General features: G+C 49.7%; 2 protein-coding genes across 2 annotated transcripts in view; one reads left to right on the forward strand and one right to left on the reverse strand.

Annotated features, from left to right (window-relative positions):
* LOC149336973 (microtubule-associated serine/threonine-protein kinase 3-like) overlaps nt 1-801 on the forward strand; it is a 32805-nt gene extending 32004 nt beyond the window's left edge. Inside the window, exon 12 of the mRNA XM_089553219.1 lies at nt 529-801. Coding sequence (XP_089409345.1) covers nt 529-801 — 273 coding nt within the window. The remainder of the gene's footprint in view (nt 1-528) is intronic.
* Nucleotides 802-6837: 6036 nt separating this feature from the next.
* Nucleotides 6838-17390, reverse strand: LOC149336974 (uncharacterized). The gene is made up of 3 exons (XM_089553220.1): nt 17191-17390; nt 9212-9424; nt 6838-7355 (listed from the first exon to the last, which is right to left on the reverse strand). The coding sequence occupies exons 1-3, from the start codon at nt 17354-17356 to the stop codon at nt 6853-6855; spliced, it is 882 nt and encodes a 293-aa protein (XP_089409346.1). The 5' UTR covers nt 17357-17390; the 3' UTR covers nt 6838-6852.
* Nucleotides 17391-18232: the final 842 nt, after the last annotated feature.

An 18232-nucleotide genomic window follows, 5' to 3' on the forward strand; every position in this document is an offset into this window, starting at 1 on the left:
TGGACACCCGTACTTCCTGGCGCGTTCGCGAGCGGCCGCGTTCCAAGAAAGGAGACGCTCCGCTTTGAGTGTCCCCAGCCGCGTTCCAATGACCCCCGCGAACGCTACCGATCCCTTACAGCTGGCATAATAGCTTTACTACACGACTGAGAAGCAAACCATGCAGCCTGGTTACTTTTGGCAAAGACTGTACATGCCTTCGGCAAAACCGAAGAAGCACTTTTTTCGGTTTCAAGCGAAGCCCTGGAGCAGTTAATGCTTTGAGAACAAGCTTAAGGCGTCTCTGATGTTCAAGAGCCGCTGCGTAGACACTTACGTCGTCCAGGTATACCTGCGCCATAGTCCAATTCATAAGGCCCAACAAGCAGTACACAAGGCTCTGAGACGTGGTGGGGGCATTCGAGAGGCCGAAAGGCAACGCTTTAACTGGTACAGGCCGTCGGTGGTCACGAAAGCCATCAAGTACTCGACGTCACGGATAAGCCGTGGGTGAACTATACACTGTCGTCCCCTTCTGTTCGCATGCAGGTGACGAACGTGCAGATCGTCACGCCCAACAAGCACCTGTACCCGGGCGACGTGCTTCTCGCCGTGGACGGGGTGCCGGCGGAGGGCATGGACCAGTACGGCGTCCGGGCCGCATTGGCCAGGGGCGCCAACGAAATCAACATCACCATCGCGCCCATGTCTCCGCTGCGTCTGAAGCGGCCCTCGTTCACCAGGCTGCACGAGACCGTAATGACGGACGCCAACCTGCCCGAGCCCTCGGCCAAGGCGGTCATCGAGCCGCATCGCGCTTGATTCGCTGCGCGCGCTTGCCGTTGCTCGGGCCCCTCCTAGAGGGAGCAGGGCCAACTTCTTTTTCGGCAGCGAACAAAGCGAATTCCAGTACCTATTAAAGTTCCGAGACAATGTTTATTGCGTGACGCGCACAAAGGCTTCGCTGCGTAAGCCGCTGCCTCCGCAACGCGGCCGCGTACGTGCCCGATGAATACCGTCCGCCATGGCAGATGCCCGCCCTGCGTCTCAACATCGCCAAAAAGAGCATGCAGAGAAACCAGTCCCCCTGCACTTCATTAGGAGACTATTAGTTTTCGAGTGCGAGACTTGTAACAGAAAAAGTGACTCGAACAAACGCTTTCATGTCCGTCGTCCTGCTCCTCCTCTTCGAATAAAATGTTTTCGTTATTACCAGGCCTACAAGCTTTGCACGAGGACTTTCTCCGATAAACAACTTGCATATTACGAACAAAACCTTCATGCTACAAAATATGAGGGATGCTTTAAGCTCCGCTTTAAGGATATGACAAGATACCGATGTTTGGTTATTGCCCACATATGCGCAATTCGTCATTTTCTAGATTAATAGATCACTGAGAGTCGTAATACCTCTTCAGGCTGAGCGATGCGCCACTGCCGCGGCAGGTGGCTTTTCAAAAACAGCCACGGTAGAGATTGTGAGAACCAGGTTACTCTTCGCGAGCATCCTCTCACGACCAATCAACTGCCCCTGGCGCATCGGGCACATTGTGTTCACAAGGTCTTGACATAGGTGGCTGGGCGCCCACCTAGTTTTTTCGCTCACAACGCTGACGAAGAACACAAGCCTTATCGGTATGGCACTGAAACAAGCAAAATGGGGCAAGCAACGAAAAGCAAGCCCAATTTGAAAATATTTTCGTTACTGCCAAATCCTATTTACACGTGTCCCTCGCGGGCCCTAGGCTGTGTCTCCTCTCGTTCGAGACAACGGAGCGCGCACGCGCTCGCCAAAGCAGCAACCTTCCGGGCGGTGTTGACGGAAGCGGAGGAGGAAGCGGACACATAGGGCGCCTTCGCGGCTCTGCACACTTACACCCACATCACAGAATTTTACTGCACACAGAGAAAACTGCCAGCACCGTACCCAATACTGACCGAGGCCGAAGCTGTAGCACGGCGTCAATTTCAAAATCACCGTTTCCTAATCTCTATCAGAAACACTTGTTCTTCCCCACCCTCTACCCGGACAAATGTCCGAGGTGCCAAAAACACCAACCTACACTGTATCATTCCGACTGGACCTGCACAACACCCGGCGGGGTCCCACCCATAAGCCTCCACACCCGTTCCTCATGGGACGATGCCGTGTCAAGCCCGGAGCCGACCGACCAGCGCCGGCTCATCGAGCGTGCTGAGAAGATAGCGGTGGCCAACGGGGCTATGTACTGAGAGCCCTTCTTCTTAAGACCGTTCTGACCGGCAAGAACTCGCAAAACCAGCGGCAGCTGATCTAGCGGGTCTGCGGGATCGCGGCAGCACATGGAACCCTGGACTGAGGGCTCCACTCAGGAGGACAAGCCCACTAAACTTAATAAGGGTTTTCTTCCTCCTCCGACGACGAGGAGGCAGGCTGGGAAAACGTTTGTTGGGCTCTCCGTGATCACATCATTGCAACTGGCAGTTCGATCTGCTAACTCTTTTCAAATTCTTCGAGCTCTTTTTTCACCAAAATACAATTTGTTATTCTAACTTAAATATTTTTCTGTCGTTTTTCATCGATACATTTTTCATTATAAGGGAGTAATTACTCATTGGCATCCACCCGAGCGCAGCCGTACGGCCACAAAGGAAAGCTGTACAGCTTTCTCAGAAACTTCGTAGTTAAAGAAAAATTCGTCCTGGTCCGGGGTTCGAACCCAGGACCACCGCTACACCGGAGCAGTCGCTCTACCAATTGAGCTAACCAGGACGGCTTGCCGTCCTGGTTAGCTCAATTGGTTAGCTGGTTAGCTCAAGCTTTCCTTTGTATCCGTATGGCTGCGCTCGGGTGGACGTCAATGAGTAATTACTCCCTTATAACAAATCTACTCCACCTTGGGGGATTCCCCTAAACATCTGACCATACATTTTTCTAAATTCACGCTTAGCGCTAATATTTCGTCCTAATCGTCTCTGGAAATTTCTTTGTTTATGCCGCTACACCTTGGCCAACCCCCCATGTGGTTTTGTGCCGTGTTTTAAGAGAAAGAACAAGAAGGAGAAACGCCGGTGCCTGCCGGCGTTGCGAATTTCACGCAGCCACCTTCAGCTGGAGTCAACAGCGGGCTGCGGAGCTCAACTGTGTCTGACAGCGGATGGGGGAACAGTGCACAACACGCAGCGAGTGCGTTGCGTAAGCTGCATCCCGCTCGCATCTATAGTTTACAACAGCATGGGAACAAGGTGTGCAAGAACCTCAATGACGCAGGAGCGGCAGCATTCTTCGTTAATCTCCACACAAAGAACACCGTAACGAAATTCGTCGCCTGTGCTTATGCGGTCACTAAGATGACCGTTGATCCAGCAGGTGAACAGCGCAGGTAGGCACTGACGAAAGAAATAAGTGGACAGCTCGAAAGTCCAACAATTCACAATTTCTAGAGCTAGGCTAACCGCATCAGCGAGTGAATCGGCGAAAGCTGTTATAGCTTTGGTTTAGCCATATAGCCAGACATTCTGCCGTGTCACCACACTCAGGTTGCAAATTCCTCCGCCCTCGTCACAACCACCACTCAACACGGTAGCCACTCTCAGGGTTCTTTCCGTAGCAGCCACCTTCCGGTTGCGAATTCCTCCGCTCTCGCCAAGCGACTGGGCCACCCCTCATCTTAACCCTATCTCTATTCCCTCTACCTCCCCTATATATGAATAGGGGGTTTTCCTTTCCACGTTTTCCCCCTGTCCACCATTGCAGAGTGCCGCCGCCTGCCATTGGTCGCAGCTGGGAACTAAATTGAAATAACTTGGATTAACAAGTTCATCACCACCACCCTCATCATCATCATTAGCTGACTTACGCACACTGCAGGGCAAGGGCCCTCCCTGCATCTCTAAAATTAACCAGGCCATGTGCTAGCTGCGGTCAGCTTATCGCTGCAAACTTCTTAAACGGACCCTGCAATGTCTTCGATGCGCACATTCTAGTGCAACAGACGGTATAGGTGGTCTTTGTGGATATTCGAGAGAAATTTGACAGCCCTGCGCGGACCCTATAATTTAGAAATATTTTTTTTTTAAAATCGCTGCTTAGAGTAGCTCGAAATCGATTAGAGCGACACACTTCACCGCGTGACTCCTACCCCGATGACGTCAGTGGGCAGAAGAGCCAGCCTTCAAGCTCGCCCCGTCTGCCCACTGACGTCATTAGGGAAGGGGACGCGCGGTTGCGTGCGATTGCGAGCAGCGATTTTTAAAAGTGATTTCTAAATTATAGGGACCACGCAGAGCTTTCAAATTTCACTCGAATGCGCACAAAGACCGCCTGTACTGGTCTGTTTCACTACAATATGCCCGTAGAAATCATTTCAAGGTCCCTTTAATCTCATACGCCCACTTAACTTTTTGTCGCCTCCTACTACGCTCACCATCTCTTGGAATCCAGCCGTTTGTAGCCGAATAATGTGTTTCTCTCTCTCAGGAAACAACCACTCCCCGCGCGCAATTCGCAGTATTGTGATTTATTTAATTCAGGTCACAATAACTATAAATCAAGCAACTCAATTCCACCTGGTAACACGAACTGACAAGACACTTTCCAAAGCAGGAGCCAAAATAGCCTAATAAAACTGGCCACAAGGCACTTCAAAGAAGCCTTCACCGGCCTTGGGGGTGCTGCCTTCCGGACATTGGGGAAAGCGTGCAACAGCTTCGCCTCTAACGGGCGTGTGTTATGTGTATCCCTCACTCCCAATGTGATCTACGTATGTGTTCCTTGGTGCACAGGGTTCTTTCTTCCAACGTTAAGTGCGGCTTGCACAACCTTCTCTGCACTCCGAACCAATGAATGGTGAGAACCGTCAACCTCGACCAAAATCTGGGGTTCAGGGGTGCCACTTTAACACCGTCACACGGCTCGGCACCAAACCCGATGGCCTCGTAAATTTTTAAAAGGTTAGTGCTTCCCTGCACTGTGCCTCATGACACTGTAGCGTGCTCTGACAGCCTGGCAGACGAAGACACGCCCCAGCACGCTCAGCTGGCTCGAGTACATCGGTGTTCGAAGCTACTTGTGCGCATGTTGGCGGCACGCTGTCTCGGCTTGCCAAAGCTCCGCTACCTCGAGCTCGGCTGAGTGAGTCCTTTCCAGAATATACTTTATGGACACCAGACACCCGCCTTCTGTCTTGGACGTTATCCTCCACAATTTTTTGCTCCGAACGTCGAGTCACCCCACCTCTGCTCCATAGCTGCGTCTGCATCGGCATCGGCCTGCTCCGCTAGGCCTACCACTGCACTGATCTCAAGACCGCGGCTGCCTTCGACGCCTGCCTGCTCCCGACCGTCCTTTAAGCGGTGGTAACCGCTCCCGCCACTGCCAATTCGCTTATGAGTGTCCTCCCCGTAGCCACCAATGCTTCAGCCCGACGTCTCCGCTTTCAAACTGGCCGAATTCTGGCCGTCGAACTCGGAACTGCTGTATCTCACTAGCCAATGTGTCGCCCATGCCGCTATCACTTTGTCGATGCACTTGTCATGGAAGCCGCTGCGATCGACCGAGGCAGTTTGAACTCCCCGCCTGCCGATTGCCCTTAGGACCATCTAAAGGCGGCTCTAATACGGCTCACTTCTAATGGGAACAGCGTAGAGAACAATAACTGCGTCAGCCTGAAGAACTTGGAGACCGAAAGCCCACGGAGCTTCTGCGTCACATGATGCACCTGTCCGTGCACCTGGCCGCGATGCATCACTGCTGCAGGAACTCTTCCTCGAGAGCCTTCTGAGCGGGTGGCAGACAATAAACTTTATTGAGAGACGGAGCCCCTCATAACGCAGCAAGTAAACCCAGCCAGATGATCAAAAGCCTATGCTAGTGGATGACCCAGTCAGCCCGTTGGACGTGTCGAGCCTGATGGCCCTGAGCTGCGCAGCGAGGTCTCCCAATGAACCTGGGTATAGATTAACGGGAAGGAGGTTACGGCAAGCCCACATGATATGGGCCGGTTTGGGGTCTTCCAGGCTTCCAGTTTGGGGTCTAGGCCTTAAATATTGTCGTTTTATGCTTCCTATCAGCACCGCACTGTGCTTAAAGCCCACACTAACCAAAGCACAGATGGTTTACTAAAGGATTCGCTCGCTGCTCAAAATAGCGAATAGACCACGATGTCCGTCGTCCATGGAATAGCACCAAAGACTGTTTGGCCAGCTACAACGAACTTACCAAGGACCTCTGCCTGTCACGCCGAAGCTTCCCTCCGCCCAGCGACAATCTGGAGAGGGCGCACGCGGTGGCCCTCAGACAACTGCAGACGCTCACATACCCCAACCCGGAACTATACCACAGGCTCTACACTGGTACCTACCCGACAAATATATGCAAGGTCTGCCACGCCAATATAGCCACTTTAGCTCACATGCTTTGGGACTGTATCAAAAACCTGCCGCCGCGGTGGCTTAGTGGTTATGGTGCTCGGCTGCTGACCCGAAAGACGCGGGTTCGATCGGCCGCGGCGGTTGAATTTCTTTGGGGGAGAAATTCTAGAGGGCCGTGTACTGTGCGATGTCAGTGCCCGTTAAAGAACCACAGGTGGTCGAAATTTCCGGAGCCCTTCACTACGGCGTCCCTCATAGCCTGAGTCGCTTTGGGACGTTAAACCCCCTAAACCAACCAACAAAAACCTACACGGTGCTGATTCCGGAACCCTCCCGCCGCAGTTGCTCGCTGTCTTGCGCAGCCCCAGCCTCGGGGACCAACTCTGAGCCGTCCAGCAGGCCCGCGAGGCGACGGCGAGGCAACGCCTAGACGTCCCCACACGGGAGACCTAAGGCCCTGTAGGCGAAACCTCTGCAGGACTATAAATAAAGTTGCTACCAACCAACCACGATGTTTGATCACTATTTTAATGCCGATGTTGGTGAGGAAGAGACCTCGTGATGCATTCTCACGTGCATGGTGAGGTGGCCCTTCTGGGTGAATGCGCGGGAGCACACGCCACATCGGAACGGCCTCTCTCCCCTGTGCGTCCTCTCGTGGCGCCTGAGGTTCGACGACTGCGAGAAGGACCGCGAACAGATGGCGCACCGGTACGGAGTCTCACCGGTGTGGGTTCGCAGGTGCGCTACCAGGTGGCCCTTGGCACGCGTGCTGTACGTGCACAGGTGGCACATGTAGTGCCCGTATCTGGCATGCGAGGCGGTCGTCGGCCAAATCGCCCTGCCCGGAGGGTTGGACGCCGGCTTCTGGGCGACGTCGGTAGAAGCAGTTGCAGCGCTGGTGTCAGCCGCTTCGTCGTCGGCTGTGCTCGAGTACGGTGCGTGTAAAGTACGGTTCGAAGGCCCCTCCATCTCACTGGTCAAGCCGACGGGTTCATCCGGGATGGTGTCGCTCGGTGGCAGGCCTACAAAAAGTGCAGAGGGCAAGGTAAAGAAGCACAGGGCCATTAAATGTCTTCAGAAGCACCGGGTGCCAGCTTTCTGGAAGACATCGCAGGCAGTCAGCACAGTTGACCGATGAAAAACGTGAACACTAAACAGAAAAGCGTAGCTGCTCAGTAATATTAATCACTAACCACAGGGTTTCTCATCTGACTTAGGTCAGTCATTAAAAAGCTACAACGGTATAGTACAGCGCCTTTTTTTTTTTGGGGGGGGGGGGGGGGGATGGGCAAGATTCGGAAGCTTCAGTGTTCTACTGTAGGCAATCATCCTTTCCAGGTCAGCACATTTTTTTTTAAATGCGCCCGGTTTACTAAATAGCAATGTCAATTTTAAAATGTCGTGACTGTTTTTAGCTGAGAAAAGGGAACCACGCTCCAGTTACACCGGAGGAAGCAACTGACATTGAGATTTCTCAACGTGTTCTACAAAGTTTACATGGAAAATTTTGTGAACTCTTAGAAAGTTGCCGCATAATCATTAGGCAACTTTCTAATTGTTCGCAAAATTTTCAATGTAAACGCTGTTACGATATTGCGCGCTCCCGCGTTGCGATGCATGGTAGCCCCCTTAAACGTGCCCCCCATTGAAACAACTCGGTTACAGGAATTTGCAAAGAATAAAGAGGCAACCGGTGCCACAGTTGGTCCTGCGGTGAGTGCGGGCACTTCATTTTGCCAGAATCATGACACTGCACCACATGCGTAACCATGTTCGACTGATCGAAATCGGATAGTTATAGCATAGCCCGATCTGCGATCCGCTACCGTGGACCCTTTTCCGCGAGGCGCCACCACGCGCGCGCAGATGGCGCCACGTGCCCATCAAGACCAATCAGCAAGTACGCAGTGGTGCCTCGCTGCAGAGGATCAAGGTAGCGGAACGCGGATCGCGCTGTGCTATAACGCTCTATTAAATAATTATCTGCGCTCTGCCTCTATGATTCTGGCAGAGCGCAGAGCCCGCTCTCATCGCGGAACCATCGCTGTGACTAGATACGATAAGATAAGATAAAAATTTATTGTGGCCTCTTTACTAGTGGCCTCGTGGCCTCTTTACCTCTTTACTGTTCCTCCAGTTAGGGCGCTTTGAGGGATCTACAGTCGCAGCGCCGGAGCGTCCTCGAGCAGAACCGTGCAAAAATTCGTTGGAGGCACTTAGATATCCCTTAAGTGCGGGAAGGCGAAAGCCGTTTGCGACTCATTGCACTCATTTGAATTTGCCGCGCTTGAATTCATTTCACGACATAGGAGAAGAGCGTGGCGATAGGAAGAGCTGACGTCACGCTGCGCATGCGCAGCGCGTCGGCAGTTGTTGCTTGGCGGCGGATCACACTGCTTCGACATCCTTTCGTCAGAGGTGACGTCATCATCCATTTTTCCTCATTTGTAAGCAATTTTCGCCCAAATTATAGATATTTCGGTGATGTTAAGTACTAATTACGCTTAATTACACATTTTTCAATCTGATTAGACACAAATCCGGCGTTTTTCCGCGAATTTGTGATAATTTCCACTGTGCTGTGACGATTTCAGGTGAATGTGACGTCACACCGTTCCAGTCGCTATATCGACGCATTTCGTTATTTCCTTTGTTTTTTTTTCGCTATAATTGGCTATAATTAAATAACTAATAATTCTACAGTCATCAAACTTGGCGTCGGGGCTACATTTTGTCCCCTCTATCTGATGGTGCCATTCGTTTTTCATATCCTGATTAGTTGTCGCGTTATTTGTGAAAGACAGCGTTACACCGGACGTGACCTTGGCCGCGAGTATGAGCCATAAAAGGCTTTCGCCTTAAAAATAAGCCTGCTCACCTGCGTGCGACCGCACGTGTCTTTTGAGGCTGGCCTCGAACTCCGTGCTGTACGGGCAGAGGTCGCACGAGTAGCGGGCGTCCTCTGCAACCGTCGTGGTGGCCCTCCAGGGATCCACGCCACCCGGAGGGTTCGACATGTCGCTCTGGGACAGGACAGTCGTCATAGAGAAGCTCCGGCTAGCGTCATCCGATGGTTCAGCCAGTTCGAGTTCTGGAACAGAAAAGGCACAGTTTTAACGCCAGAGCGTTAAGAATTTACGAAAAATCCCCCAGACGAGCAACACAGAGGAAAGGTCGGACACCTAGGTCACGTGACTTTGTGACGTCATCTCAACCTGCCCACCGAACTGCGAGCAAACTACCGACCGTGGCCGCTGGCAGTTAAATTAATCATTGGTAGCGGCAGGTTGCTCGGGAAGAGCAACCTAGCTGAGTCGCGCAAGCTCAACCGGCTGCAGCACCTGCCATCACAGGGCATTGGCGCATCGCTTAACAGCTGCACTGCTGTGCCAGGAATTGTACGAGTACTCTCAGGGATCTATGAATGCAAAGTCGAGAATGACGAATACCGCATATAAGGGCATTAACCCGTTAATGCTATCGCATTATACCCTTAAGGCCGATCTTAAAGGGACACTGAGGAGAAATTGAAGTTGGCTTGTATCGACAGAGTACCAGCTCCTGATTACAAAAACGCCACTCATACTGACAACAGAGCTCTTGTAACGTAGAAAAGAGCAAGAACCAAAATGCAGGTATCGCCGCCACAGGCCAAACTCGCAAGTACAAGTGTGATGACGTCATAGAACAAAACAGTGTTGCTAGAACCAATGCTTCTAGTAATGCTGGGACACCAGAAGCCACGAATCACTGAGGCGCAGCCAATGCATGCGCAAATCTCCTTGACGTCGCCAGATGGCGCCACGGATGGATGGATGGATGAATAGGAGCGCCCCCTTTGAAACGGGGTGGTGGCAATTGCCACCATGCTCAGCTTTTCTTTATTTATTATTTTTTTTGTTTACTGTGTTGGCAATTCTCATTAAGATTCTCCATCAACTTTGCCTACGGTTTCCTACTATTCTAACCTTATTCCACATCTCTCCTTTTCAGCCACCAATCCTCCAATCGCTTTTTGCTGACTTCCACTGCAGATTTATTTACATGACCATTGTTATCTTTAAACCCTAGGGCCTCAGAAAGAGTGACTGTGCCTGCATCGACATCCGGATGGATACCATCACATTTGATTATGAGGTGTTCAATTGTTTCCACAGATCTACCACACACTGCACATGTGTCATCTTCTTCGTTAAATTTCTTTTTGTAGCTGCGCGTTCTAAGACACCCTGATCTAGCTTCAAAAAGTAGGGCACTGCCTCTTGAGTTATCATAGAAAAATTCTTTCCTGATCTGCCTTTTCCAGAATCGATATAGTTCTACACTATGTTTCTTTTCCATTGAATTCATCCAATTTTTAACTTCCGCGTTTTTGACCTGTCGTTTAATGCTCTTTCTTTCTCCGTCCTCATGACCGGCATACTTACTGGTTAGTTTTCTAGTTCTTTTCCGCCACTGTGAGTCAACGTTCTTTCTGTATAAATATTTAAATACCTTAGCTGCCCATCTGTTATCGTCCAATTTCCTCAGGCGTTCTTCATATAGTATTTTACTCTTAGCTTCCCGTGCCTCGAACGATGCCCAGCCCATATCCCCTTGTACTGCCTCGTTTGTGGTTTTGCCGTGGGCACCTAGTGCTAATCTTCCAACAGCTCTCTGATTTACGTCTAATCTCGACTGAACTTCTGCCCTTAAGCACAGAACCGCATTGCCGAAAGTAAGTCCCGGCACCATTATTCCTTTCCAAATACCTCTTAGTACTTCATATTTGTTGTACCCCCATAATGCCCTATGTTTCATTATCCCGGCGTCTCTTCGTCCTTTTGCCCTAAGAGCCTGTGCATGCTTTTCCGTGTATATCTGCCCTTCGTTTAGCCATATCCCGAGGTATTTGTATTCGGCCACTTTGGGTATTTCGTGGCCTTGTATTGTAAGCACCTGATCAGTTGTATCGTTAAAAATCATCACACCTGATTTAGTTGTGCTAAAACTGAATCCTAGTGCGTCTCCTTCGTCTCCACAGCAATTAACCAAAGTTTGTAAATCTTCCTGGCTATCTGCTAACAGTACAATATCGTCCGCATACATTAAACCCGGGAGTCGCTGCTCAACTACATTTCCGCCTAATCTGTAAGATAGATTATAATCCAGATTACTTTCTTCTAGCCTTCTTTCCATATTTATCACGTAAAGCATGAATAGCAGCGGTGATAGAGGGCAACCTTGCCTTAATCCTTTGTGCACCCCTACAGTTGTGGTACTTTTTTTCCCTTCCCATGTAATTTCAACTTCATTATCTAGGTAGATTTTCTGTATAAAATCAATTACCTCATCACCAATACCTAAATCTTTCAATATGCTCCACAGGAGTTCCCTGTTCACGTTATCGTATGCACCGCTTATGTCTAGAAAGGCTATAAACAGAGGTCTATTTTCCGCCTTAGCTATTTCTATGCATTGGGTAAGCACGAACAGGCTATCATCTAACCGCCTACCCCTTCTGAACCCATTCTGAAGTTCTCCGAGTATCCTATTCCCTTCTACCCATGACTGCATTTTTAATTTCACCGCCTGCATTGCCAGCCTGTACATAACAGATGTTATCGTAATCGGACGGAAGGATTTTATGTTCATCTTATCTCCTTTCCCTTCATAAATCAAATTCATTTTACTCTGTCTCCAGCTGTGCGGAATTTGCTTATTTGTTATGACTGCCTCCAATGCTTTTATCAGCGCGTCCTTGCTTCTTGGGCCAAGTTCATTAAGCAGCTTAATTGGAATTTCGTCTATCCCTGCGGATGTGGTTTTAGGAATATTCGCTTCCGCCTTTTCCCAGTTAAGACTAGTCAGTTCTAAGCTGTTCTCTTTTGTGCTGTCCTGTGTTGCCGCCTCATTTGGGGAGATTACCCCATTGGCGTCGCTAAAAGACGCAGCTATAAATGACGTAATGTAGTCCACAGCATCGTCTCCCTCCAAACATTTTCCCTCAGCATCTATAATCTGTTCCTGCTTTCTTTGATTTGTTTTTCCCAACCAGCTTATATGGTTCCAGAATTTTCTTGGCCCCCCTTTATTTGCCTCGCGAACTTCAGCCAGCCATTTATCAGAGGACTGCTTTATTTTAGCCTGGACTAGGACCTGAACTTGCTGTTTCTTTTGTCGATAAGATTCCCATTTTTTGCCTATTTCTTCTTCAGATAACTGCGCCCTCTTTGCTTCTCTGTGTTCCCTTGAAGCCACCCGTCGTTGTTCGATGGCCTCCTTAATTTCCATATTCCACCAGCTTCGTGGCTTCCTCTTTCCTCTCCAGCGGTTAACTCCTTTCACTTGTTTCATTTTTGTAGCGATGAGCAGTTCCAACTGATTATAATCCCAATTTTCCATGTGGCGTTTCTCAATTACTTCTTCTATATCGGCTGATATTAGCGCTATTTGTTCATCATTTAATTTTGCGTTGTCTTTTGGACTTCGTTGCATTTCTCTTTTGACTAGGGCTCCCAACTGTAGACTAATACGTTTATGATCACTTCCTAGGCTGTCCTTCCCCTCTTCGTCTATTTCCATTATTGCGAGCTTGCTATAGATGCCCTGCGACATTAGACAGTAGTCAATGGTTGTTTGCCTGTTACGGGATTCCCACGTGATTTGTCCCTCACATTTAGTTTCTCTATTGACAATAACTAAGTTGTGCCGCTCACACAAGTCTAGCATTAACTTCCCGTTACAATCTGTGTATCCATCCAGATCCTCGATGTGGCCGTTCATGTCTCCAAGCAAAATAATATCGACACCGTCTCCAATCTGCTTTATATCGTCATTGAGGCACTTAACTAGATCCTTGTTTTCTTGCCTGCATTTGTCCCCGGTCCCTAAATAAACTACCCCTAGCCATGTCCTTTTGCCAGCAATTGTACCTGATACCCAGACATGTTCTTTGCAAGTTGATTTTATTCTTTGCCAATTTGTTCCTTGATGTATCAGCATACCTACTCCTCCTCCCTTCTTCTCCGTTGTTGTTCTGTTGCACCCTTCCCAGACATAGCCATCGATGAAAGGTGGATCTTCTAGATCCCTCAGATGTGTCTCGCATAGAGCGTACACACCTACTGCTTCGTCCTTTAACTGCTGTTCTATTTCTAGCCATTTCGCTCTCTTTCTACCCCCTTGCATATTTATGTAACTGATCCTGGCGTTAAATTTCTTTTTCGTAGTTTTCTTTCTGGTCCTCCTAGTGGCCATTTTGTTGGGCTCAGCCGCCATTGTTACATTTACATCGCTTCTACCTTCCCCTACGCCCTGAGCCACCGCGGACCCCCTAAAAAAGCTACCGCTCGGCCTCCCAGGCGCCTGCCTATCTCTTCTCCTACCCTTCCACTGAAATGGATGCCATCTCGTCCAAAGTCTCTGCCCGAACCTGCCCTGTGCACTTCCTTGTTTATTTCTACCACCTCAAGGCCTTTCTCGAGGCCTAACTGCCTTATCTCGCGATTAAGATTCACAACGTCTTTAGCAACCTCTGCATTCCTTCCTTGTACCTCCGGCACTGTACACACCACGATCTGCGCTTGCTGTGCTATCGCCCTTATACCGTCAACTCCCTCAGCTAATGTTTTCCCTACTTGTGCGGCGTTACCATTCAGGACATCATTTAGCCCCCGGCAGCTACGTACCCGGCAGCTACGCGCACGCCTGCGGCATCGGGACCAATCAGCGCCTGCTCACCGGCGTTAGGCGGGCTCCCGGTATTCCGCTAACGGTAACAAGGTACACGGTATGCTAAGGGTGTCTATGTGCGAGAACTTCGTTGACGACTTCGAGAACGGGATCCATCGTAACGCTGGCAAAGCGCCGGTGCAAACGTAAACGAAGCGAAGGTAGCGACGCCGCAATAGCCGATAGATGCCTTCAACGTGCGGCCGGTGGTAGCTTTCTTTTCGGCTGCTGCTAGGCTGCTGTCCTGGTCGTCAGAAATCCCGGAGTCTGCGTTACGTCATGTACACGTCATGTTTCACGTCACTTAGTCCTGTGTCGTCATAAGAGAATCCCAAGTTTGAATCAGAGCGGCGGGAAAAACTTTTCAATTTCTAATCCAAATTTCTTGGAAATAAATGCGTCTTTCGCTGCCGGCCAAGTGGCAACAAAGCCATGAAATGCCGAACTATCGGATTTTGCTACAAAAAAAAATATTAATAGAGCTCTCCTCACTGTCCCTTTAAGTGTCCCCTGCAGTTTTTCGAGCAGTTTTGCATAAGGCAAACGCCCTTTTGGAGCAACTTTCCATCAGAATTAAAATTTTAAGGCGATCGTCCACTGAGCCGGAGTACCCGGGTTCGAACCTGACCGCGGCGGCTGCGTTTCGATGGAGGCGAAAAGCAAAAGGCGCCCATGTGCTGTGCGATGTCAGTGCACGTTAAAGATCCCCAGGTGGTCGAAATTATTCCGGAGACCTCCACTACGGCACCTCTTTCCTCCTTTCTCCTCTCACTCTCTCCTTTATCCCTTCCCTAACGGCGCGGTTCGGGTGTCCGCCGAGATATGCAGGATAGTAACCGCGTCATTTCTTTTCCTCAAGAACCAACTTCAAGAACCAATTTTACACTGCACCCTTTCATCAAATCCAATTTTCTTTTGCAGTTACCGGTTGCGTTAGTTAGAAATTCGCTAATCGGAGGTCCCACTGGTCGGCCTATGCGACGTACCAACCGTTTTAGAGCGCAGCTCTTAGGCGGCCATTCGTGGATTCCGCGTCGTAGTCGCCGGCGTAGTCGGCGTAGCACGCCACCAAATAGGCGGTGCTTCGCTCTGTTACTACCTGCCACGGTGACGGCGAAAGAGTGGACCACCGGGTGACGGCTGCCAAAGGAAGATCCCGGAGGGTGGCTAGCAGCGTGTACCACGCCACCTGACAACCGTGGCAGGAGGCATGTGAAAATCTGCGCTCAAATCTCGCATTACCGACTATTGTAATCGTCTGACAATTTTTCGTTTTCTTCCTCGAGGTTTCGAGCCGATTGTTACGACGCATTAACCGATACGTGAGTAACTAACCTGTAGCATGCTGTTAATCCAGATAATATTTAACGCATGAGGTGACCACTTCTGTTTTCGGTGAAAAAGCTCGCGTTACATTGGAGGAAATATGGTACATACTGTATAGTTCAGACGCATCCACACCCGCATTTCCAGTGATTCGAAGCAGAAGCTTTCTTTGGTAACACGCGTTGGTAGCACGCCCGCGGCAGAGTTTTTAGCTTCTAGTTTAAAAACGGAAGCTCTACTCCTCCCATGCAAAACCTCAAGGTCATGTCGCTCCGAAGAACGACCTCCAAGCGGCGCAGCGGGGGTGTGGCTGTGACGTCACACCGTGCGACTCGCCACGCATCGGCGCAGCTGCGGCGCGCGGAGCAGTCGGCGTTCGCTCGCTTTCGCGACTGCGTTGAACAACGTGACTCAGCGCTCATCGCACAGTTTCTCTGAGCCACGAGACTCGCCGTTGGTCTGATATGATGTTAAAAAGCGCGAAGCTTTGCTTGTCGCTCCCGATAGCCATGGAGGAGTCGCGCGCTGGAACCAGTGCTTCCGCTTTCGTATAGTAGATCGCTGATTGAATCTGGAGAGAGTGAGGAAACGTGCCAATATTGAACTAGAGACCGGAGAAGAACGAGAGGCTCATCGAGCGTGCTCCCCGGGTTGAAAACCAACCAATTTTTTTACCGCTGGCCACTGGCGCTTGGGTGTTGCCATCCGCGGTGACGTTTCGGTAAGTTGCCAGGAGAAAATGCCCGTTGTTCGAATTTTTTTCTTCATGACCATCTGGTTTGTTTGGCGCAGCCAAGGCGAATTTTTACCGATTTGCGATCTTTGGAGCAGAAAGACGCAAGCAACTGCAAATTTACCAAAATCGTGCGAATGGCGCACCTTGACCAATACTGGTGCTGGTGGTGAAAACTTTATTATACCAAAGGTGTTCAGCAGCTTAGAACTGTGCATCCCCACACGGTCCCACCCGCGTTCAAACGTTCTTGCGATGGCAGCCCAAGGTCTCCACCAAGCGCTTTCAGTGCCGTCGCATTAGCATTGCTCACTCATAGTCCACCATAAATAGCTGTACCAATAAGCCGAGGCACAAATCGCACTCTTTCGTGACTATGGCAGCACGGTACAAAGCTTCATTGATGATAACACAGACTTGAAGCTGGAACTGTCGCCGTACACGTGCCTTCAATATGAAAGAGAACAAAACCTGAGCAGTTAATTAATTATAACTTCATAATCATACGTGAAAAGCATCCTCTTTTTAGCTTTCGAAGGAGCTTTCCTCTTGGCGTAAAATATCCAAGCCATTTTCAACTTTGGCATCAAGAAAACCACGAAATTCATCTTTTTGTGCGAAACGATTGTTCCCTTTTATAGTAGGCAACCGTCGCTAGCAGCACAAGTAACCGGCCCAGCATTGGAAATGAATGGTTTCACAGTGTTCATCTGTAGATTGTATGTAATAAGGGAGTAATTACTTATTGGGTGGATGCGAATGAGTAATTACTCCCTTATTACAAATTTACTCCACCTTGGGGGATTCCCCTAAACATTTGACCCGATTGCATGTATTGCATGCAATACATCCTCCGTAGAACCGGGCTTTGCCAATGCGTTTCCAATATTGGGCAGATTGCCTGTGCTGCTTCGGGTGCATTCACGTGTAGTGAGCTTTCTGTTTACTTCTCCCGTTGAACTCATACCAGCACATGTGGCGTCCGAATGGCCACTCGTCCAAGACAATCCTCTGAAGCCTGCTGAGATTAGGCGTTCCAGAGATCGCGTCCTCGAGCAGAACGGTGCATGAATACAGTTTCTCACCCACGTGCGTTCGCACGTGTCTTTTCAGACTGGCCTCGAACTCCGTGCTGTACGGGCAGAGGTCACACGAGTAGCGGGCGTTCTCGGCGACCGAAGTCGTGGCCCTCCAGGGACTATCCGTCCCACCAGGAGGGTAGGACACGGCGCTCTGGGACAGGACAGTCATGGAGAAGCTCGTGCTGTCTAGATCTGCTCCATCGGTGGCTGCGATAGAGTGTGGATATTTTTATTTATTTTATTTATTTATTGTCGTAGCAGGTACAGACTTTGTCAAAAGTTTGGAGCCCAGGTGGTTTGCTTCTGAAACGCACTGTCTGGTTCGTAATGCATCTCCAGAGCTTCAAGTTTCCTGAAGGTAAGAAGATTTCTGGTCCTTCCTCCTCCAATGGGTAGGACTTCCACGAATGATGCAGCAGTCCCACTGCGAGGCTTAGAAGCAAACCCCCTGGGCTCTAAACTTTTGACAAAGACTGTACATCATCAATACACAAAGCTGAGCGGATCCATAGCCAAAGGCTAGTACCCGATCCATACGCAAGAATATGATAAAGTGAGGAAGATGGCACGCACGAGATGGCACGCACGCACTAAACATAATAAACATGAAAAACAAATGATCACACGCCTCTTCGAGCTCGTAAATAAACCGAACACTTATTCACATCAACATTGCACAACTAACACTGCCATGCAGGCAAACAGATACAGGGTCATAATGTAAATAATATGCACTTCATACATCACCAATAAAATACACTGCATAATCCACATTGCACACATGCTAACCCTTACGGCTGAAGCACACACCTGAACAAATGCCCTTTACTTATAGCTTGCAAATAACATGATTAGAAATCCAGCGCCAAAAAATGTTTCTTCAGGGTTACTGTGTTAGAACTATGGAAAGCAGGAAGCTATGAAAGCTTCAGTCTAGCTGCCCCTAGATCCGGCTGGTCAAGGCAGGTGGCTTGCTAATGCTTCCAGTACTTAAGGTGGAGCCAGAAGTGCACTTTTTAGTACGCGATATGGCGTTAAAAGGCCC

The sequence above is a fragment of the Amblyomma mixtum genome, chromosome 7 (genome assembly GCF_055824585.1).
Source record: "Amblyomma mixtum isolate Tamu chromosome 7, ASM5582458v1, whole genome shotgun sequence".
Lineage (NCBI taxonomy): Eukaryota > Metazoa > Arthropoda > Arachnida > Ixodida > Ixodidae > Amblyomma > Amblyomma mixtum.